This window comes from Oscarella lobularis, chromosome 11 (assembly GCF_947507565.1).
Source record: "Oscarella lobularis chromosome 11, ooOscLobu1.1, whole genome shotgun sequence".
Taxonomy (NCBI): Eukaryota; Metazoa; Porifera; class Homoscleromorpha; order Homosclerophorida; family Oscarellidae; genus Oscarella; species Oscarella lobularis.
Genome location: NC_089185.1, coordinates 352166 through 373147, shown reverse-complemented (window position 1 = coordinate 373147; position 20982 = coordinate 352166). Strand labels below are relative to the sequence as shown.

The 20982-nt window shown below is 48.2% G+C and overlaps 13 protein-coding genes and 1 non-coding gene across 15 annotated transcripts; 8 read left to right on the top strand and 6 right to left on the bottom strand.

Moving 5' to 3' along the window:
• Nucleotides 1-3: 3 nt before the first annotated feature.
• LOC136192957 (transmembrane protein 106B-like) lies at nt 4-770 on the top strand. Its single transcript, XM_065981731.1, has one exon. It carries the CDS (start codon nt 11-13, stop codon nt 752-754), a length of 744 nt encoding a protein of 247 aa, XP_065837803.1. The 5' UTR covers nt 4-10; the 3' UTR covers nt 755-770.
• LOC136192934 (tubby-related protein 4-like) lies at nt 766-3549 on the bottom strand. The gene is made up of 5 exons (XM_065981697.1): nt 3225-3549; nt 2415-3161; nt 2136-2360; nt 1077-2075; nt 766-1022 (listed from the first exon to the last, which is right to left on the bottom strand). The coding sequence occupies exons 1-5, from the start codon at nt 3441-3443 to the stop codon at nt 906-908; spliced, it is 2307 nt and encodes a 768-aa protein (XP_065837769.1). The 5' UTR covers nt 3444-3549; the 3' UTR covers nt 766-905.
• A 28-nt stretch (nt 3550-3577) lies between these two features.
• Nucleotides 3578-5873, bottom strand: LOC136192943 (importin subunit alpha-6-like). The gene is made up of 12 exons (XM_065981713.1): nt 5750-5873; nt 5616-5687; nt 5460-5550; nt 5182-5405; nt 5039-5127; nt 4874-4976; nt 4658-4821; nt 4523-4601; nt 4339-4464; nt 4150-4277; nt 3913-4088; nt 3578-3853 (listed from the first exon to the last, which is right to left on the bottom strand). The coding sequence occupies exons 1-12, from the start codon at nt 5861-5863 to the stop codon at nt 3678-3680; spliced, it is 1542 nt and encodes a 513-aa protein (XP_065837785.1). The 5' UTR covers nt 5864-5873; the 3' UTR covers nt 3578-3677.
• A 58-nt stretch (nt 5874-5931) lies between these two features.
• Nucleotides 5932-6924, bottom strand: LOC136192963 (transcription initiation factor TFIID subunit 12-like). The gene is made up of 6 exons (XM_065981738.1): nt 6768-6924; nt 6562-6720; nt 6429-6506; nt 6255-6369; nt 6112-6200; nt 5932-6057 (listed from the first exon to the last, which is right to left on the bottom strand). The coding sequence occupies exons 1-6, from the start codon at nt 6777-6779 to the stop codon at nt 6022-6024; spliced, it is 489 nt and encodes a 162-aa protein (XP_065837810.1). The 5' UTR covers nt 6780-6924; the 3' UTR covers nt 5932-6021.
• Nucleotides 6893-8127, top strand: LOC136192953 (ERC protein 2-like). The gene is made up of 3 exons (XM_065981726.1): nt 6893-7046; nt 7279-7470; nt 7521-8127. The coding sequence occupies exons 1-3, from the start codon at nt 7005-7007 to the stop codon at nt 8076-8078; spliced, it is 792 nt and encodes a 263-aa protein (XP_065837798.1). The 5' UTR covers nt 6893-7004; the 3' UTR covers nt 8079-8127.
• Nucleotides 8128-8137: 10 nt separating this feature from the next.
• Nucleotides 8138-10484, top strand: LOC136192940 (protein F37C4.5-like). Its single transcript, XM_065981710.1, has 8 exons — nt 8138-8407; nt 8466-8718; nt 8778-8986; nt 9042-9171; nt 9223-9585; nt 9640-9801; nt 9849-10085; nt 10137-10484. The coding sequence occupies exons 1-8, from the start codon at nt 8145-8147 to the stop codon at nt 10335-10337; spliced, it is 1818 nt and encodes a 605-aa protein (XP_065837782.1). The 5' UTR covers nt 8138-8144; the 3' UTR covers nt 10338-10484.
• A 3-nt stretch (nt 10485-10487) lies between these two features.
• Nucleotides 10488-12104, top strand: LOC136192946 (uncharacterized). Its single transcript, XM_065981718.1, has 10 exons — nt 10488-10606; nt 10661-10840; nt 10891-11009; nt 11062-11184; nt 11235-11327; nt 11378-11432; nt 11487-11554; nt 11608-11707; nt 11763-11878; nt 11928-12104. The coding sequence occupies exons 1-10, from the start codon at nt 10505-10507 to the stop codon at nt 12100-12102; spliced, it is 1131 nt and encodes a 376-aa protein (XP_065837790.1). The 5' UTR covers nt 10488-10504; the 3' UTR covers nt 12103-12104.
• A 2-nt stretch (nt 12105-12106) lies between these two features.
• On the top strand, nt 12107-14158 carry LOC136192945 (E3 ubiquitin-protein ligase E3D-like). 2 transcript variants are annotated; one of them, XM_065981716.1, is made up of 9 exons: nt 12107-12489; nt 12570-12819; nt 12871-12925; nt 12978-13092; nt 13148-13253; nt 13303-13439; nt 13488-13626; nt 13674-13720; nt 13772-14158. In XM_065981716.1, the coding sequence occupies exons 1-8, from the start codon at nt 12107-12109 to the stop codon at nt 13710-13712; spliced, it is 1224 nt and encodes a 407-aa protein (XP_065837788.1). In that variant the 3' UTR covers nt 13713-13720; nt 13772-14158. The 2 variants fall into 2 exon arrangements, with proteins under 2 accessions (XP_065837788.1, XP_065837787.1); XM_065981715.1 differs by having other exon boundaries at nt 13488-13720.
• On the bottom strand, nt 13786-16001 carry LOC136192942 (katanin p60 ATPase-containing subunit A-like 1). The gene is made up of 10 exons (XM_065981712.1): nt 15780-16001; nt 15488-15723; nt 15237-15432; nt 15063-15184; nt 14893-14998; nt 14677-14835; nt 14503-14629; nt 14330-14455; nt 14154-14280; nt 13786-14092 (listed from the first exon to the last, which is right to left on the bottom strand). The coding sequence occupies exons 1-10, from the start codon at nt 15963-15965 to the stop codon at nt 13894-13896; spliced, it is 1584 nt and encodes a 527-aa protein (XP_065837784.1). The 5' UTR covers nt 15966-16001; the 3' UTR covers nt 13786-13893.
• A 160-nt stretch (nt 16002-16161) lies between these two features.
• Nucleotides 16162-16748, top strand: LOC136192967 (histone H3). Its single transcript, XM_065981743.1, has one exon. The coding sequence runs from the start codon at nt 16226-16228 to the stop codon at nt 16634-16636; it is 411 nt and encodes a 136-aa protein (XP_065837815.1). The 5' UTR covers nt 16162-16225; the 3' UTR covers nt 16637-16748.
• A 58-nt stretch (nt 16749-16806) lies between these two features.
• Nucleotides 16807-17809, top strand: LOC136192813 (small ribosomal subunit protein uS15-like). The gene is made up of 6 exons (XM_065981529.1): nt 16807-16903; nt 16953-17004; nt 17057-17105; nt 17163-17247; nt 17299-17357; nt 17408-17809. Exons 1-6 carry the CDS (start codon nt 16807-16809, stop codon nt 17555-17557), a joined length of 492 nt encoding a protein of 163 aa, XP_065837601.1. The 3' UTR covers nt 17558-17809.
• Nucleotides 17374-18430, bottom strand: LOC136192811 (uncharacterized). Its single transcript, XM_065981527.1, has 2 exons — nt 17835-18430; nt 17374-17772 (listed from the first exon to the last, which is right to left on the bottom strand). Exons 1-2 carry the CDS (start codon nt 18423-18425, stop codon nt 17563-17565), a joined length of 801 nt encoding a protein of 266 aa, XP_065837599.1. The 5' UTR covers nt 18426-18430; the 3' UTR covers nt 17374-17562.
• A 14-nt stretch (nt 18431-18444) lies between these two features.
• Nucleotides 18445-19784, top strand: LOC136192812 (C-terminal-binding protein 1-like). Its single transcript, XM_065981528.1, has 2 exons — nt 18445-18733; nt 18893-19784. The coding sequence occupies exons 1-2, from the start codon at nt 18499-18501 to the stop codon at nt 19681-19683; spliced, it is 1026 nt and encodes a 341-aa protein (XP_065837600.1). The 5' UTR covers nt 18445-18498; the 3' UTR covers nt 19684-19784.
• On the bottom strand, nt 19780-19851 carry Trnag-ucc (transfer RNA glycine (anticodon UCC)). The gene has a single exon. It is a non-coding gene; the product is annotated as a tRNA-Gly (tRNA).
• Between the last annotated feature and the right edge of the window lie 1131 nt (nt 19852-20982).

Genomic DNA, 20982 nt, shown 5'->3' with positions numbered 1-20982 from the left:
CCGTCTCAGCATGGGCAATCGGCCAGCCAGCGAGCCGTCGATGGACGGCTCGAACACGACGCTTCAAAATCCAACGCGCAGAACGCGAAGATTTAGCGGGAGCTTGGAGGGCTCAGGCTCTCGGGAAATGAAGTGTCCAACGTGCCACGGGAAGGGAACGGTCACGATCAAGGAAGGCGAGGACGCAGAGCAGCTCATTGCTCTTATACCGTACAAGGACAATCGGCTGAAGCCTCGGCGAACGGTGCGTAACGTGGTCATAACAATCGTCATTTGCGCTGTTATCAGCGGCCTCCTTCTCTTCTTTCTCCTGCCACGCTCCGTTACGATCGCACTCTCGGAGAACCCGAAACCTTTCGTCAGCTCCGTCTCGCTGCTTCATTATAATCACACGGTCGAAATGGGCGTCCATTTCGGCGTTGTGATTAAAAACAAGAACTTTCTCTCCGTCAAACTGTCGAAACTCACGGCGACACTTCTCCAGAATGCACTGGAAGTCGGCGGGATCATAATCAACGAGAGCCTGTCCGTCGGCAGTCTCAAAAGCCAAGTGCACAACTTCAGTCTCGCGCTCACCTTCTCAAACGGTCAGGGATTGAACATCGAGCGTTTGTGCGCGGGTGACTGGCGACATTACTTCTTCGAACTCATGTTCGAGATCAACGGCTACTATTCGTATTTTTCCGACGACGAGGTCGTTACTGTCTCTAAATTCGCTCAGCTAAACGTTTTCAACAAGTGCTCCTCTAAATAGAATTTGTATGATTTTGTTTTGCTGTTATTAGATTCCTATTAGAAGTCTTCTACGACAGAATAAAAGGTAAAATATCTCAAATATCTCTTTCTCGGTCTGTCTATAGAAATACAAATACAAAAAAAGGAAGTCCTCGTTTCTATTTTTTCTCCTATTTTAAACGCTGCGTTAGGTTGGCCATGGCAAGCGAGAAGGCCTGCAACGGCGAGAACGGATACTGAAAGTCGAGCGCGTAGGCGTCGGTACGAATTCGACCAAATTGCAAGACCTGAGCCAGGGAGAAAATATGAGAAAGATCTCGCGAGCCAATTTCATATTCTACCTGCTCGTTGTCCAACTCCAACTGAAAATTCTTCGCCGATTCTTGCGTCACTCGACCGCCAAAGTCCAACTGATACACTTGACTCTGCGAATTCCAAACCGGCGTTCGATTATACATGACGAGAATTTTCTCGTGCCGAGCGGCGGTCGCCGTCTCCTCCTCTCTCATCACGTCGTTGAACTCGCGCGATCCTTTCGCTCCGGACCGATACGGATAGAGAAACGAGCCGGACGGACTAACGACGGCTCGTTCCCCGTGATATTCGTCGTCTTCGTCTTCGTCCGCCGACTCGATCGACGTCGTTTCGTCGGATCCAGCAGCTCCGCTGTCTATTGCCGGATTGGGCAATTCTACCGTTATCTTACGCGGATGCAGGTGCAGAAGACTCGGCTTGTAGAGTATCGTGCCCAAATGACGACTACCGTCTCCCTGAATCTTAAATTTTGTGCATGTGACATTCGACGTCACAACCACCGACGGAGGATTTCCATCCTCGTCGTCTTGACTCCAAATCGTCGCCGGCAATTTGTCATCATCGTCGACGGCGGCGGCGGCGGCGGCGGAAAGAGAGTCGTCGTTTGATGGCAAAGGACTCGTTCGTCCTCCCTCCGGAGGAGAGTCAATGTCCTCGCCTCCACTACTAAATGCCGGGTCTCCACTGACAACGCTATCGTAACTTCGCGTGCTCTCCGTCAGTCGAGTGTGACGGCTCACTCGCCGACGATTCGTAAGCGTCTGTCGGCGTTTGACCAGCTTTATGACAAACGCCGGCTTGAGTCGATTGATGCGTCGGCCCTTGAGAACAGGTACGAGACCGCCCATGTATTCGATATAGAGCGTGAATCGAGTGAAGTTGGACGTCGGTACGGCGACGGGGCGCGGACGCGACGTGTAGTGGTAATCTTTGAGATAGCAGATCATTGTGCAGAAAAGTCGCTGCCGCATCGGTGGAGGATTCGAAGCAAAAACATACGGATCCATCATCTTTGGGTCAAAGCCCTACAAAAAAATCAATAATAAGCACAGGTTTGACGGGGAGGGGGTGACGTAAACGCTGACCTGAATCGTTCGAAAATAGTTTCTCTCCAAAGCGTGACGTAGTCCGAGCGGAAGCGGAAGTTGAACGACTGACGCTGATTCGTTGACGACGTCCGCAATAGCGCGCCGACACTGCTCCTGCAGCGAAGCGAAGCCGCGTTTCACCGTCGCCGTGTAGACCTCGTGACCGGCGGCGACGAATAGTCGCCGATCGTCCAAACCCCAGCACAGCGACGTGATCGCGTACTAAAAATAGGGCGAATGAGTGAAAGGGGCGGAGAGATCCCCTCTATGCCAAACCTCCGTGTCGACAGCGAGGCTAAAAAGAGGCCGCAAACGCGAACAGCTAAAAAAGCGAACAAGACGCGACGAAACGTCGTTTTTTCGTCGACCGCCGACGGCGAGTAACGACGCGTCGTCGCTCCACGCCGAACAACCGTCGACGACTTCCGTATTGGCGAGACGCGGATTAGGATCGGAACAGCGCGAAAACATAGCCAAGAGGCCGTGCGACGTGTAGACGGTGATTCGACATTTCGAACCGCCGTTGCCGCCGCTCGGATGCCGACGCCAGTGAAGATCGACGATCTGATCGGCGGGCGGCGCGTGAAGTCGAGTTGCCATTATCTCGTTGATACTGCCCACGCGTCCGTTGTGAGTCGCCGAATCGAGCTTAATCAGTTCGCCCGCCGTGTTCGCGACGACGATGTGCGCGTCGTCGGGAGACCAGGCGGCGGCGAGCAACTTCGTCTCGTCGTTGCGCACGCCCGTCGCCCCGGCGAACGCGCCTTCGATGAGAAAGTTGGACCAGAGACGCTGACCGTGTACCGAGCCGACGAGAACGTAACCGTCCGTGTAGGCGATCAACGCTTGACTGCCGTCGCCGCTCCACGCGAATTGGCTCACTGCCGTGCCGAGACCGCGATTGTTGACCAATTCGATCGTCCAGCGTCCGTCGTAGGGCATCCACACGACGATCGAGCCCGTGCTGTCACACGTCGTTAATCGATGATGCTGGTCGGACTTGTTCCAACGAACCAGCGTCACCTGCGTCGGGCGCCCGCGAAGAAAAAATAAATCCTACGCGCTGTGGTGAGCGAAGGAACTTACGTCTTTGGCGTGTTCGCTTAGATTGAAGTTCGTTCGCGACGGTAGACCGCGTTTATCGTCGATTCGTTCGTCGCTCGCCGACGACGATGTGTAGGTGAGTCCAACGATGCCTTTCGCGTTGCCCGACGCCAGCCAGCCTTCGTCGTGGCCGCCCTTCCAATCGAGCGAACGAACCGAATAGCTGCAGTGGGACAGTAGCTTTTCGAAATGAGCATACATCGACGACGCGTCCCGAAACTAAAATGGGAAGGGAAACGCAGGTGAGAATAGGGAGGAGACAATGTCGCGCGGGCGGTGCGTTTGCGCGAGGGAGGCTACGACGACAATTATGCGCGCAGGGCGGAAGACGCGCGACAAATCAAAGGAATCCTATTATGCACGCCCCACGATTCTCATTTGCTTTTCTATTTCCCCCCCGCCTACTGTAACGCTAAGTGTATTTCTTTCTTTGTTTTAAAAGTTGAATTGCTGATTGGCTGGGGGTTCGTTTGCCTGATTGCCGGCCCCCGCTGCCGCCGCCGCTTCGTTTGCGTCGTCTTCGTCAGTGAAGTAAGCGTCGATCAGATGAAACGCCAATCTGTATATCTCCGCGTTTTCTTGGCTTTGTAGATACTCAATTTTCTCCAATCCTGTCAGAGCATTGCGGCGTGTAAACACCAAGGCTTCCCCTTCCCTCCTCTCTTATTACCTGAAGCCTCCTCAATCATCACGGAATAGGGATTGACTCCGTCATTCGCTTCGGCGTCCTCCTTTCCTATTTTGAGCAACTGTTCGAGTGCCTCCAGTGCAACGAGAATGGTCTTTGAATCGTCAACTTTCAACATTTCGCAGATGGGCTTGACGCATCCAGAAGAAGCCAGATATCTTATGATGATCAATTCGAGGGGAAGAGAGAGAAGTCTCGAAGCACGCAAAGCTCGCTTACCTACTCTGCACTGATGAACCTCCCATGAGGGCATTTCCCACTGCCCACATCGCTTCCTTGCGCACGGAAAATTCCCCGTCTTCCAGATTCGAAAGAATCGACGGAAAGACGTTGGCGTCGATGACCGCCTTAATTAATTAAAAAATGCGGGTTAATTAATCTAGCTAGGCTAAAAAAGTGCCACCTTGCCTGTATCTGAGCTCGGTTACCCGCCGTGATATTTGATATTGTCCAGCAGGCCTCCTTGCGTATGGTGCTCTTGGGGTGAGACAGTAATTGCAGTAACGAGGGAAGGACGGAACAGTTTAGAACCACCTGCACAATCTCAAAATAAATAACCTATGACCTATGACACAGTCATGAAAACGATTGCCTGCGTCTGGACGTCATCTCCCGTGGCAATATTGCCAATCACTCTCAACGCTGGACTAACGACCCTTCTCTCCTCATGCCTGCAGAAAAAAAAGATAATATATTAGTTATATCTATTGGGTAGAGTGAAACCTACAGAAGAAGTTCGACGAGCCGTCGGCACACTCCTTGATCTATGACGGCCTGGATTTTGTAGTTAGGACCGTCGGATAGAAAGCTAAGCGTCCACGAAGCGTCAACTAATATATCGATGTCCTCGTGATGAAGGAGTTTAGAAACAATTGGAAGACAAGCTGATAACTGATAAAAATTCCAAAAAAATCAAAAGTAATTTGTGAGTTAGTCAAAGTACCTGTTGAAAATCTGGCGCCGGATTCTTTCCACGGCATAGATTCGACAAAGCCCAGACAGCATTTTTTTGCATAGATAACCGATTATTCGACGTCCCCAGAATCCTGATCAGAAAGAGTTGGCACAAGTCTTTCCATAAGAGAGAAAAAAAAAGACGGGGGTTTACTCTAACAAAGGAGGAAGAAAGTTTGCTTGAAGAATATAGTCTCGACAGTCTGCCCCATCACCAGCAATATTACCCAACGCCCAAATAGCCTATATAAAAAATTTCAATTACCCCTGCCGTGTTACCCAGCAATGACGTTGGACCTGTTCTTTCACGTCGTCATTGTCCCGTTGAAGTGTCTGTATGAAAACGGGCACGGCACCGGATTCGACGACGACTCGCGTCTGGAGAGAGGTCCCGGACGCCACGTTGGTGAGCGCCCACGCCGCCTCGAATTGAACCAGTCCGTCTTGATGCGAGTGGACGAACTCCACGAGCCGGGGAATCACTCCCGTTGCAATGACGTCATCAACCGGCGGATTTACCACTAAAAATAGAAACGAAATTGAGTGACAGGTGTCAAAAAAGTTTGATATTTTGCCTTTGGATAGGAGACTTCGTATGCTTCGGCATCCCAAGCGATGACGAGCGACGTCGTTCGAGAGAACGTCCTTTGCCATGGCTTCAAGGGTCTGATATACCAAAAAAATTCGTTCGTTTTTCAAAGCAAGTTATTTATTTATTTTTTTTCCCCTACGTATTCTCCGCTCTCCGCGTCGGGCGGCGCTGCATCGTCGGGCACTTCGCCGAGATTTCGGCGCTTTGAGAGCTAAAAGAGAGCCGTCGCGTGCATTTCTCTCCGTATCGACGACGAAAAGGGGTCCTCGGCACCTCGTCGTCTCGTTTTGACTTTCTTATTTGAACGCCTTCCTCTTCTCGACGTCGACGCAGCTCTTCGGCGTCGAGTCCTTTGTTTTTGTAGTCCTTTAGACGACTTTCGGCCATTGAGAGGGAACACGTGACGTTCTATTAATTAAAAAGAATACCCCGGCTAAGATGCCACCTCCCCCAAATCCAAATCCTTTCATTGTTTATTAATTCATAAACGTTTGTCACAGACAGTTTAAAAAGTGCACGAATATTGGTCACAGAAACATGCTTCATTACTTCTTTGAAGCTTTTTTGATTAGCGCCAATCTCTAGACGTGGAGAGAAATTATTGCTAATAATAATAATAATAATTGCTTTCGTACCTGCTTGTGAGCATCCGTCGTAGTCGACTTTCTATACGATCTGACGTCATCCGATCCAAAACCAGGAATCCAGATATTCCAACAACGTTCTATAGAGACAAATCCAATTAAAATCAAACTATTACTTACAAGTGTTTGAATACCGAGATGTAGCTGAACGTCTTTGACTTCGAGTGTTTTAGACTTCCTATGCTTGGCCATGAGACACGATTGGCTCACAACGCTCTCGATGAAATCGTCGGCAATCTGCATCAAAACCTTTTCAGAGCAAAGAGAATCGGTGAGAAATCAAATTCTGGTAAAAATATAAGATATACTTCTTCGACGTCTTCGTCTAATTGCTCCAGTGGGTCGATTTCTTTCACTAAGTCTTGCAAACGTTTCTTACTAACACCCTAGTAAAATATGCTAAGTAAAATTCCTTTTTACTTAAGTAGGCGCCAAATTTACCGTTTTAGAGAGGATTTGGGATTGAGACGGTGCTGCCGGCTGCTGCTGTTGTTGGCTTTGGTTCTTCTGGGCCGCTTTGGAGAGTTTGGGGCGTTGGGCTAAGGGCGATGCGCCGCGTTGCGGTTGCTGCGGCTGCGGCATCGCTCCTGGCATAGAGTTCTAAGACAGAGACGTTCTAGATTCGAACTTTCGGTAAAGGCAGCAACCATTTCGGCCATTGTTTCCAGAACGGGGGACTCGCTCCTATACGGGACGTTTCTAATGCGCACGCAGTGATGAGCGGCGATGCGAAGTTCGCTAAGTTCGCTGTCTTGGCTGCTACTGTACCAAAGAGGAAAGATGCCCGAAGGTCGCTGTCTTCGTGACAAGACGCGCGTTAGACAAAGCGAGTACTCCCTCGCAGACACACCTACATTTCAAAACCGTTGCGTCGTCTTTTGCACATGACGAGGATGGCTGCATCAGAGAAAACAGCCGAAGCAAACGTACGGCCATTCTGCAGACGTACAGATAGCCTAAAATAATGTATTCCATTCGCTGGCGTTATCTCGTAAACACCTCCCACACAGGTCTTTCGATTCCCTTTATTTTTCGCGTCCACTGAGCTCAAATGCAGACCTAGATAGTGAAATTTCTATTTAGAATGTAGATCACAGGCTGTCAGTAGGTGCACTTACACTATTCTGTCTAAATGACGACGGTTTATCCTCTTACTAGGCGAAGTCTGGTCACAAGACGGACTTTCAAAAGCTCCTATTTCGAAATCAAAGACTGGAGTCGGAATTGAACTTTTTGAAAGACGTGACGAAGCGAATGCAGGAAGCACGCATTGGAGAAGACGACGTCTCCTCGCCGTTACCAGAAAAGAAGGGCGGCACGGCATCAGTCGCGACGGCTACTAGCAGAAAAGTGTGCTGAAGATTCAATAGAAATTATTCATCTTTTATTTTTACTTGTAGGTTAGACGGTATAAGAGCTTTAGTTTTGAGCCAACTCCCAAGCAGGACAAACTGGCTATGGAACTCACTACGGAATTGAAGGAGGAAAAGCGAAAATTAGCTGAACTGAGAACGGTGATTTTGTCTCTGCAAGAAGAAGGTCTTGCTAAGGATCAGTGCATTGCTGCACTGAAAGAACAGCAGCAGGAAAGTGAGAGACAGTTACGTTTGGTTGCGGAAGAGAACGAGCAATTGAGAGCTGAGGCCTGTAAAGTTGAAGATTTGCAAGAAACACTTAGAACACTGCAAGAAAGACTGATGAAAGATAATGACCGAGCAAAAGTTCGTAATTCCAATGATGTCAAACGAAAAGAAGCCGTGTCACCTTCACACGCTTCCGAAGTCAAATACGAGATCACGGAACTTGACACAATCAAGTTACTGAAGGCAAAAGTGAAGGAAAGAGATGTGCGACTGGTTGTCTTGGAGAGTGCTCTCAAGGAAAAGATGCAAATTATATCCGATCTGCAGAGCCAAATAGGTAGAAACGCCGAGACGACATGCACCACCGAACTATAAAATCTATAACCTATACATATGTAAATTCGTTGTAATGCAAGACGCACGTGCTCTCTACATTCCGTCATGGCCAGCGATGAAGAAACGATTCTCCTCCACGTTGTCGTTAAAGACAGCGACGACGAAGCGGCGAACGAGCAGCAGCCGCGTGGAAGTGAAAAGTCGAGCACGCTGGAATACGTCACTTGCGCGTGTCCCGTGCGCAGCGTCGTCGTTTTTCTCGATCGCGCCGAAGTGTGTCGGACCGTCGAGGCTCAAATCGAATCGAAGGGCGGTCATGAGATCCTTCTCAAGTCCCTTCCATCGACAATCGACGAGGAATCGATTCGGTAGCCTACAAGCTCGTTCGCGTTTAGGGTAACGCATAAAGAAGTCAATTTCCGCTAGAGTCGAAGGTTTGGGAGCTGGTGTGAGCATAACGGAAGTGGCGTTTTTGAAGCGCGAGGAGAAAAGCGAGCCGCTGTCGTCTCCCGAAGACGACGCGGATCGCGACGAGAAGGAAGACGAAGTGGAAAAGCAGAAAGCGAGTCTGAAAACGTTGCGCGGCGAAAAGGAGGCGGTCACCGGGCAACTGTTGCGAATTGAGAAACAGCGAACCGCTTTGAACGAGTTCGCCGATAACATCGTCGTTCAAGCGAAGGTAGAGGGGAGTGGAGAGGGCAGATACTTGATACGATCGTTCCGTCCTCCCCCGAAAAGGGTCATCATTTGAAAGAACTCGTCAGTCAGGATTCGTTGGACGGAATTAGACGCTTCTACGAAATGCACGAACAGCAGAGCGCCGCACTCGACAAAGAAATGCTAGAACTCACCGAAAAGGAAAAGGATCTCGAAGAAAAGATCGATATCGCCGAAAAAGAATTGAAAAAAAGGCAAGTGACGCCGCGCTCTGACGTAAAGGAAATCAGGTATGGAAATAAAGAGAGAAAAATGACGTGCTGTAGAATTTATACTAAATCAAAGAGAACTTTCTATTCTGCTTCATGCTGAGGAACGTGGTCCCGTCGAGTTGCACGTCTCCTACGTCGTTTCCAATGCCAAGTGGAGTCCCACTTATGATATTCGCGTTGATAGCACGAATAAGGAAATGCAGGTATTTTGCTCTATGTACGTACAGTAAAAAAAGACACTGCCTCTTCTGTAGATAGTTTACTTTGGCATCATTGAACAGTCGACTGGGGAAGACTGGAAGGATGCAAAGCTTTCCTTGTCTACGGCTTTGCCTAGTGTGGGCGGTTCTGCACCGGAATTGAGCACAAAGCACTTGAAGTTCTACGTGCCTGCAGCAGTCAACTCATCGTTTGCTTTTTCCAAATCGGTAAAGAGATTTAACCTTGGCGGAAGTTTTCGCAGGAAGAAGAAAAAGGCGCTGGTTCGTCGCTCTGTTGATACTGATTCCGAAGAGGAAATTCAAATACCTCAAGCGGCTGTCATTGAAGGCATTACGAGCACAACATATGAAATTGAACACAAATCGACCATTCCGTCCGACAAAAAGGGACACAAGGTACTGTAGATACCTAAGTGTCATATTTTCATAGGCTCTATCAAAAAAAATTAGGTGTCCGTTGCCGTGATACCAATGAAACCGGAATTCAAACACGAAACCGTGCCTCGTCTTGCAGCTCATGCTTTCCTCAAGGCAAGCGCAAAAAATAAATCTCAATATGCCTTTCTTCCTGGCCAGGCCAACGTCTTTCTTGATGGCAATTTCGTCACAAAAGTAACGAAGTCGTCACTGTGAGATAGAAAGTGATTAATGTTTTGTAGTCCTATTTGAACGCTAATAGTCCTGGCGAGGACTTTGAGTGCTCTCTCGGCGCCGATCCAGCCGTCAAAGTGACGTACACGCCGTTTCGGACATATCACGGACATGCAGGGAGCATCATGACCAAGTCATCTCTCGTTACGTACACACAGAGCATTAAGATTCACAACGGAAGACCGGATGAGTGTAAGATCAAAGTCAGTGACCAATTGCCACGTAGCACTGAAGAAAAAATCAAGGCAAGACGGTAAGAGATTTTGGTACGTGTTGCTATGGTTTCTTCTCCCTAGGTCAAGTTGGTTGAGCCAGAAATTCAAAAGGCGGATCACGGTGTCCAGCCCAATCCGAGGATGAATGAGTCGAACAACATCGAGTGGCAGCTGTCTATAAAGAAGGGTGATACTCGCGAGCTCGCCTTCAAGTACTCTGTGGAATCACCATTGAACAAAGAAGTCGAGGAAAGAACGGTGCCACCTCCCAAAAGTAGATAGAACGCTGCGGGGGAGACGTCATCAAACTCAGGCTCGTTAGCTTGATGCTTTTTCATCTTACCCTCCCTTCCGTGGTTTTTGTTGTACTGTACTCCCTTGAATGGTAGTAGTAGTAGTATCACGTGGAAGAGACACCTGCAACAATCACGTGCTTTTATTTTGTGAGTATGGCCACAGTTGTCAAACATCTTTCTCTCCTCCTCGCCTTCGGGTTGTCTTTTGCTGGTGGCAGTCCAGCCCAAACGTGGCCTGTGCCGTCTCGTTTCCCGGTACACACTATAGTTAGAGTGTCCCACTATCTCTACTGCCGGTTGGCATTGTAGGAATTTTCATGGGACACCGTGCCCGTTTTCTGTCACATGTGCAAACCGGGGGGACTCTTTAACGATACCGAATTAAAATTTTTGACTCGCTTTCCAATTGTGACGATTGAGAAAGGACAGGGAGTCAATGAGACGGGGTATGCTGAAGACAAGATGATAGCCGCTGCAAAGCAGATCAAAGTGATAATTATTACCGTGCAACACTGTGTACTTGGCACTGTTTTGTTTAGAGTGCGCAGAAGTCGGTTTGGACACTCTTCTATATGAATGCTATTCTTGATTGGGAGTTCTATCATTTGCACGAAATCATGCTGCAGCATCCTGAATATTGGCTCAGAGATGACAACGGGTATATCCCTGTTTAGTAGGGGGCAATTAATGTTTGTTACTTGCTCTTGTAGAAACGTCATTAGGCGCGGTGGAGACCACTCCTTTCCTCAATCCAAAGATGGCATGCTGATATTTGATCAAACCAAGAAGGTCGTCAGAGACGTTTTCACAAGTGACTGTGTCAATTCAACTATGTATTTAACCACTAAATCGACGCACGTGATACACATTAATGTCTTAACAGGGACGGTGCATTTGATGGGTGCTTTGTTGATCGAGCCAATTGGGCATTGCGTATTTTAGACGACGGTGGAAGCCCATTGAAAAATGTCAGCACGTAAGTAGACACGTACCGGCGCAGGAGTGCAAGGATACACTTCTTGTTAGGGCAAGAATCAAAGAATTAGCCAATGGACAAGTACAGCTGCTCTCAGAAATGCAGGTACTAAAACGTAGAGACGTGGCAAACTAATCAAACCGTGCTTATGCGCTATAGACTGCTCTGACTGATTCTCGTATTGTCATTGCTAAAGACGTAGGAGGAGCGGCCGGTTTTACAGACTGGTAAACGTGCTCTTCAGAGATTGGCTGCACTTTGATGCTTTGTACGTGTTCAGGCCCTATGTTGATGCTATATTTTTGAGTGATTGCTATTGCTGCTCATCTACATGTGCTCGAGACATTGAGGCAGCTATCAATGCAACCAAACGAGGCCAGGTACAGTAGACAATTGCAACTCTAAAATTTCTAATAATAAGCGGTTTGGTCTCAGCTCTTGCAATGTCACGTGGACGGAAAGTTGAATGATCACGACAATTTTATTTTTCATCTGTCAACGTTTCTCATCGTTGCAGGAAATCACTCATATTTTGCTTATTCGGAAGGATGGTCAGTATCGTGATACGAAGACACCCACTTTCATTTTTTTCTTTTACAGGTATTTGGAGAGTTATGGTCTAAAGTGGTGGCCCGAATACAGCAAACCGTTGGGCTCCCCACTGGGTCCAGCAAATTGCACGGGCACCGTGTATCAACGCGAATTTTCCAGCGGAACTCATGTCTGGGTTGACATCGAAACGAAGAAAGGAAACATCACGTGGGGCACGAAATAAAACAATGGCCGTCGCCACGGACCGTCCTCCGTTTTCCATAGAAGTTCAGCCTAGAATCGGAGTAGCTCGTCTTTGTTTGCACCTAAAGGATCCGCTGCATTCGTCCATTCGCATTAGCCCCAAAGAGGCTTCCATGCGCGTTTCCAATGAGCCACAGGCCACGATTTCCTTTCCAGAAGACCTCTCTCTCGTCGCCACTGCAAACGCTAGCCTAGTAGACGGTCATTTTCTAGACGTACGCCTTCGTCTAGCCGTCGCATCGGCCCAAGACGACGTCGAACGAGGCACGAAGACGGCGACATCGTTTTTGGAAGCAGAGAAACTCGCGTCGAAGCGTTGCCGAATTAGAACGAGAGCGTCAGCGATCGATCTCGTTCAAGCAGAAACGTAAGGTTTGATGGGAGGCGTGGTGCTTGAAATTTCTAAGGGCGAGTCCTCAAAAACGCTTTGAGAACTGGTTATTGTAGGATTTTTCAGCGTTTTCTCCCCCTTCCGTCTGATAATTGGAGGGACGTTGCTTCTGAGTCGTGGTTTTGTCACGGGCATTGTCATGGACATGGAGCCGAGGGCCCATCGTCTTCTGATCTCGTTTATCGTCGTTCGTTGGTTCCCAGACCGACAGACTGTTTGTATAATGACGTGTACGTCGAAATTCATCATAGTCACTTGAAGAAGGATGAAGTTTTTGTTGGCGATGTCAAAGACGGAGAAAAACAAGTAAATATGCTTAGATTAATATCAGGCAGAAAAGTCTCAGAAACATCGTAGGCACTTTTGGTTGTAAAAAAATGTAGATCTCGCGTTGGATTCGCCTTCATAGCAGGTGAACTTTTCTGTTATGCTACACACTTGCCTATTTACTAGTTGAATTTCAGAAGAAGAAATTGACGACGCGTGGGAGATTAGAGGCCTGAGAGTGTCACATGTTTCCCTTTGGCGTCCAGCTATATCAATATCTGCCTACGATAGTTCTCCTCCAAATCCAATAACGTAATGACGAGATACAAGCCGGGTTTATATGTATATATGGAGAGTATTGATTTAGAATTGAGGAGATGGAGAGTTTCTTTGTTACTTTGCTACTGAATGAGCGACTGCGTGGTAATCATAAGTTTGTTATTCTGGGGCTAGACAAGGAGCTACATGGCTGTGTACGAGAATAAGTGCGTGATGAAGTTGCAAATATTTATTTGCGTCTAGATCTGGCTAATGAGCACGGATATTCGATTCATAACCAACCTCCATCGCGCACAAAAATTAGGTGGGCTCAACGACGACGTTGCGAAAATCGAGGACAGACGAATTCTCAAAGTTCTTTACAAAAGAAAGACAAACGAGTGAGAAATAAAAGAGCTGCATTGAAAGTGACGTCACACCGATTATAGACTCGCTGAAAGGTGGCTCAAGGAAGACGGAGTGAAACGCTGGCAGTTTCCCAACGACTGGTGCATTCAGCTCTTTGCTCTGCTCACAGGAAGCACGACAACTCTACTACGCCCTCACAGATCAGCTGAAGACTTTCAAGTAAAGTTGACTCCTCCACTAAGGCACAAGGCACTTTTTCCTTCTAGGTTGGTTACCTCAGGCGGAGAAAGGCTGAAATTCATTGAATCATGATGTAAAGGTCTATGTAGTTCTCGTTAATATTGTACTGATTTGGAGACGGCAGGTAACAAGGACGAATGCCGAAGCAATGATATATTAGAAAAAGGTTCACCTCACATACTATTCGACATACAAATATTTTCAAGACTAACTACAGTAACGACAAACAAGAAAACGAGAAATCGTCTAAACGGATCCGTACTCCGCCATCCAGTCCTTGTATTTTTTAATGTCGTCGGCGGACACGGATTTGGAGACTTTCTTCAACGCCACTTCAAAATCTTTCGCGCTGACAGGCAACTCGAGTTCTTCTTTCGGTATTTGCCGTATTTCCTCCGGCGAAAGACCGTCGATTCGTCGTCGCATTGCCATCATCGAGGCATCCCTTTCGAGGAAACGAAGAACGTATCTTTTTTTTTCAAATGAAATTTCGACTTTCAAAGTACCGGCACACGCTCGTGATGTCAGCGCCGCTATAACCGTCCATGTGCTTCGCAATTTCCTCCATATTGACGTCGTCGTCTCGTCTCACGCCGCGCAAATTGATCTCGAGCAATCGCTTGCGACCCTCAGCTACAGGAGATACGTGACAAAAAAGTGGCGGGAGAAAAAATCAGCTGACCCAAGGGAAGAGGTATGTAGACGCGTTTTTCCAATCGACGACGCAGGGCGTCGTCAATGTCCCAGGGAAAATTCGTGGCGGCGAGAACCATGACGATTTTACTTGGATTCGAATCACCGTCGACGCCTGGAGAGAGATGATAGAATAAAAGAAACAGAGAGAGCGAATCGTACCGTCCATTTGAGTCAAGAGTTCGCTCTTCACACGCCGACTCGTCTCGTGTTCCGAATCGCCGCCTCGCTTGCTTCCTATCGAGTCGATTTCGTCTATAAAAATTGTACTGGGGGCATAGAAACGTGCCTAGGGGAAGTGGAGTAAGTCTTTGTGTGTCCTATGGTTTTAGTTACCATTTGGAATAGCAGTCGAACCAATTTCTCTGAGTCGCCTCTCCATTTGGAGGCCAGGGTTGACGCGGAAACGTTAAAAAATGTCGTTTTGCATTCGGTAGCGACGGCTTTGGCGAGGAGAGTCTTTCCTGTTCCTGGAGGGCCAACCATGAGAATACCCTGGAGGGGAAAAAATCGCTATTGTCACTTTTTGTGTCTAGCTATATAGTCTGAGACCTTCCACGGTCTTCTGATTCCCGTAAAATAATCGGGCATTATTAGGGGAAGTACGACGGCTTCCTGGAGGAGTTTCTTGGGTTCGTTCAGCCCAGCTATGTCATCCCTTTATATAGAAACGATATACGTATCTTATTTAATTATTTCTCTATCTTTTGCTGCAGACTCACCAGTGAACATTTGGATCTCGCATCAGCATATCTCTTTCGATTGCCTCGACGAGATCCTTGTCAAAGCTAGTCGGATCAAACTTATTTTCAACGGGCTTGTCGTCGTGGCTAGGCGGCGTATCCTACGAGACTTCTCCTTGTCTCAGCTATTTCGTCATCGTAGCAAAAGCAAACCTTTGCATCTCCACCCCCATCTCCACCGTGTTTAGCAGAAGAAGGCGCTTTCTTGCCTCCAGCTCCAGGCGCAGATGGCTTTTTCTGAGGAGCAACGCCTCTAGCGGCCGGTTGATGAGGTCCACGTCGATTGGCTTGGTTACTTGGGGCCCTGGGAGGAGGAGCCTCGGAACGTCTCACTGGCGGTCGATTGGATCTTGCACACAATAACATATTTTAATTTAAAAAAATTGGATTTTTCTGCTAGCAACTTTGGTTTTGGAGGTGGTGGTCCCCAGACGTCTGGATCATAGCCCGGATCTTTTTTTGAAATCGGCGCTGGTTGCTGTGGTGCCGGCGGCGGCGGCTTGGGTTCCGGTGGCGACGAATGGTGAACGATCTTCTTTTCCGGTCGCTCGTGTGTTTTTTCGGCGATCGTTTTGAAGCTTGCCAAGACGCCTTGGATTTTCTTCACTTCGTCCAATTCTGTGTTCAATTCCTGACGAACCTGAGTAGGAATGAAATGAATAGGACACTTTGACATCTTTTGAAAGTCGTTTCGACCTGTCTCCATCGATTCTTCGTCTGCAAATCGATGTCCTGGCTAACATGTTTGGCTATTCCTTGCAGGACGCTCTGGTAATATATGACCGACGTGTCGTAGTTGCCTAACAGAGCGTATTCGCGTGCCATCTTGGCATTTTCGCAGATATCCTCCAGCGACATGGCTTTGCCGTCGGTCGAAGTCATTTCGAAGACACAGATCGTTACGTCGGCGTGCGCGCACGGCCCAGCGTGGAAACCCGTATGCGTCAGAGCTTAGCTCCGAATGGGGATCGAGAGTCCCCGCTAATTGACCAATGAGAGGCCATCTCGTCGACCAATCACAGCCGACCCGGGAACCAATCAGAGCGCGCCGAACTCGTTACATAAGGAGCGCGCAGTTCAATTTCTCCAATCCTCTGTCCTCGAAGATTATCGTCGTTCTCCGGACTTCTCTATCATCGCAAATGGCACGAACCAAGCAAACAGCCCGCAAATCGACTGGTGGCAAGGCCCCGCGAAAGCAACTGGCAACGAAAGCGGCCCGAAAAAGCGCTCCGGCAACGGGAGGCGTCAAGAAACCCCATCGTTACAGGCCGGGAACAGTCGCCCTCCGAGAAATCCGTCGCTACCAGAAATCGACCGAGCTTCTCATCCGCAAGCTGCCGTTCCAGCGTCTCGTTCGCGAGATCGCGCAGGACTTCAAAACGGACTTGCGCTTCCAGTCGTCGGCCGTCATGGCTCTTCAAGAGGCGGCCGAAGCTTATCTCGTCGGTCTTTTCGAAGACACGAACTTGTGCGCCATCCACGCCAAGCGAGTGACCATCATGCCGAAGGACATTCAGCTGGCGCGGCGAATTCGCGGCGAACGAGCTTAGAAAGTGACTCTGTACTGTATACACATCACCCCGGCTTTTTTAAAAGCCACAATTTTGACTCAAAGGAGTTGAGCTGTGCGCTCTACTGTAGGGAATAAAGTGCGCCTTTTTTTCTGTTCATTTTGCGCGCCTATGTACGGGTAGTAGCCGCGCACGCTAGGTTTTCTTCGATGACTCTTGCCTCTCGTGTTCTGCTTTCGCTTGGAGGCGGACTTCGGTCCTGCTGCACTCGTTTGACTTTCGCATCGCGCCTAAATACTTCCGCAGGTATCGATGCTAAAGCCATTCGTTCCTCGTTCCTCTACGATTGCATTAGACGCCACGCAAAGACCGATTCACGGCTACGAAGGCGTAGTCGAGCTCGAAAAGTAAGGAAAACTTGCAAAAGAGGTCCAATGGCTTTAGCGAGTCTTATCGCAGAGCCAACGATAACGTAAAGAAGCTCTTTAGCCTCGAATTCGCTAACAAGGTTATTCGAAAAAGCGTCCCGCGTTCTGTACGTATACGTAGCGTGGGGTTTTTTTAGAGAGAATTGGAGAAGGTAGAGGTGAAAGAAGTGATGGAAAAACTGCAAAGGAAAGCCTTTGACACTGGCTCACCGGAAGTACAGAGTGAGTTCCTGTAGCAAAAAATCACTTATCTTTTCTGATTCATGATTTTAGTTGGCGTGCTAACCGTTAGAATACGCAATTTGTCTGATCATTTGAAAGTCAATAAGAAGGCAAATTTTAATCAAAAAAAATCTATTAGGAGTCTATTTGTTATTCTTAGGATTATTCGTGTAAGAGAGCGTTGCAATTGGTGCTCGAAAAGCGCAAAAAGCAAATGAGATATCTCCGAAAAACGAACCCGCGTCGGTACGAAACTTTATTACGCGAACTAGGAGTCAGACCCATAGTGGATAAAAAATATCAAAGCTAAAGAAATCAACCCCGTTTCCATTGACACTTCATCGGTATTCTTTTTGCGAGTTCTGACGCAAAATGCGTTTCATAGCGCGTTCCACCGGTTGGCCAGAAATGCAATGATAGACTAACCGACTCGTCTTTGCCGAGGATTTTTGTTTCGTGCTCCCATCCAGGAAACCAAAGAACGGCATCTCCACTATTAACAATCCCCTCCCACCGTTTCAAAATCTAGAGAAAAAAGGCATGTTCTAAGCACTCCTTTAATTAATTAAAAAAGCTGACCCCCGTACATCTTTGTATTGAGTAGAAGAAGTATTCACAAGTGGGTAGAATTTCCACCGTTTCTGTCCTCTCACCTGTACGGACATTCGGCTCGAGCACATGAGATCCACGTGACGCTGAGCGCCGCTTGGGCTCCACCCCCAGTGAAGCCACTCGTTTCCACGTAGCCACCAGTCGCCGGGAATGAACGATGGAAGATCGTAATCGGCAGCTACGAGGTTAGCCAGAATTGGATCGTTGAGAAAGATTCCGTAATAGGTTTCTCGTTTTTTCGTCTCGTTAGCGCTGAATGTACTAGGGGGAGGCGTGGTCGAGAACGTTGATGACACGAGTAGGTCGTCGTTCGATGAGAAGATGCGTTTGAAGTAGTTGTGGTTCCATTTTTGTGTTGCAGGCCACTCGTTTGCAATGGAACGAATAATAAAAGGGCTACCCGCGTCGATACGACGCAGAATGTCGTCAGACGACGACGAGTCGAGACGAGGAAGCGACGAAACGTGCTCTTTTTCTACTAAATTCAAATCTGGTGCCGAATGCGATTGTCTGCTGGCTGCAACGAACGTCCACAGTGATTGAATCGTTAACAGGAAACAAATCATTGTCACGTGTATAGACGGGAACTCTTTCAGTGCACGCCTGTCACAACCAGAAAGTACTGGCATCAATCACGCAATGTCTTCCAGTCTTCCCCTCGTTCTCGTTCTCGATTCGAAGGACATCGAAATCGAGAAAAAGACGTTGGAGGGCGTCGCACGCGTCGTCGGTCTCGACAAGCACGCGCCTGCCGAGGTGCCGGACGAATTGGCGAACGAAGCGATCGGATGCATTGTCTGGCACACGATCGACGTCGACGAAGCTCTAATGAAACGCCTCAAAAAATGTCGAATCGTCTGCCGCACAGGAGCCGGTAAGAAAAAAAGAAAAAAAGACGCAAGATCTTATCATCAGTAGTTTAGATTTAATAATAATAATGACGTCATACTTTAATAATAATAATAATAATAATAATGACGTCATACTTTCATAACCTAGATACGATTTTATTAATAGATATATACTTTTTCAGGATTTGATCGTATTGACTTGAAAACGGCATCGACGCTCGGCATTGCCGTGTGTAATACTCCCGCCTACGGCACCGAAGAAGTGGCCGACTCGGCCATGTCACTCATACTCAATCTCTATCGCTGGACGCTCTGGATTGAACGCGAAGTCGCCGCCGGACGCGAATTTCACGATATTTCCGACGTGATGGAAGTCGCTTCGGGATCGCGACGCATTCGCGGTAAAACGCTCGGTCTCGCCGGCGTCGGCGCCATCGGAACGGCGCTCGCACTTCGAGCCAAAGCTTTTGGATTCCATGTGATTTTCTACGATCCTTACGTGCCGGACGGCGTGCACAAATCAATCGGCATCGAGCAGGTGGACACGATCGAGGAATTGTTTCGTCGAAGCGACTGTCTCAGTCTCCATTGTCCGCTCACGCCCGGCACGCGACATCTCGTGAACGAGGCTCATTTGAAGCACGCTCGCGATGGCATTTTTCTCGTCAATACTTCGAGAGGGGGTCTGGTGGATGAAGTCGCCTTGGCTGCTGCTTTGAAGAGTGGTAAGGTGGGCGGTGCGGCTTTGGATGTGCAGGAAACCGAGCCGTGTACGTATGATATGGGCGCCTTGAAGGGGGCACCGCGTCTTATTTTGACGCCTCATTCTGGGTGGTATAGCAAGGAGGCTATGGTAGAGTCCCGTCAGACGGCTGCTAAGCAAGTTGGACTTGCAATTTCTGGCTCTTCTGCGCAGTGTCTTCGAAATTGGATCAATAAAAGAGATTGTGTGCCGGACGGCTGTAGGTGGTGATTCTATTGTCGCCTGAGAGACCTTGATGGATTGTTATAGTGTGTGTAGGTGATAGTAAAAAAAAATTGGCATGATTTGAAAAAGAAAAATTTCAGATGCGTTGGCCGGGAATCGAACCCGGATCCACTGCTTGGAAGGCAGCGATGCTAACCTTTACACCACCAACGCGTCTTGGAAACGAAGTGCTAAGCTACGTATTTATACAACATTGCGTGCACATTCATTAAAAATTCGTTGCGTTAGCGTGCGGTACAGTATATTCATTTCCTTGACGATGGACGAGAAATCGCGTGCGGCAATAAAGATACAGAGTGTATGGCGCGGATACTCGACAAGGTAAATCGTCTAGACCATGGGCAAGCATTTGCGACGCTTTCTGTGACGCAGGTGCAAGCTATTCGCCATTCTCGTCCCAAAAGCAAGCCTCATGTGCGCATCGAGAGCGAGCCGCACTCAAAGCCAAGTATTCGAAGACGTAGACACGCCATCGCCAAATAGAACGAGACAAAATAGTCCTAGAGTAGGCAAATCACCTTCGAGCTATCAAATTTTCAACGAACGATCGCAGAAACGACTGCGGGAGCGTTATCGCGCCTATTTATCGGCGTGCCTAGCTTCAGGCCTCGAACCTCATCATCCGTCCGTCGAAAGCTTTCGTTCCTTCTGCGCCAAATCGATCCAGCAGTGGTGGCGAAAGCGCGCGCGACTCACACCAAACAAAGCCGCGACAATCATACAGAGAACGTGGAAACGGCACATAGTGAGTGTTACCTAGGATACCATCCGGGAGCTGACTCATTTCTCCCAAAAGGATATTCAAGTGTATCAGTACTATCGAGATTTGATTAATTTTAAATGTAAGGGAGCGCCAGCTTTGATGCTTCGGTGTATCAATCCCAGAGAGGTGCTGAAAGTGTGATTTTTCTTTTTTTTTCGATACTGTTCTCTAAGGCTCAACTTCTCGATTCTGCATCAGGAACTCACGTCAAGTTTCGACTTGCTGGGGTAATAATTTGTCGTTCAATTGCCTCTAATTTATTTGCTTTTGTAGGAAAAATTTCCGCCTAATATTTACTATAAGATTTTTACTCATCGTCCCATACAAGATCTTGGTGCCTATGCGCCACGTGACTACACTGCCATGTCCCGTCGAAAACCCTTAGCAAGTCAGCGTCACAATAAGGGAAAATCACCAGCTAACGAAGGTACATAGGAGCAATAGATTAAAATCATTTATTGACTGATTTTTGGATGGGTACTAGATAAGTCTAGGTGGTATCAGAGATGGGAGAACAATGG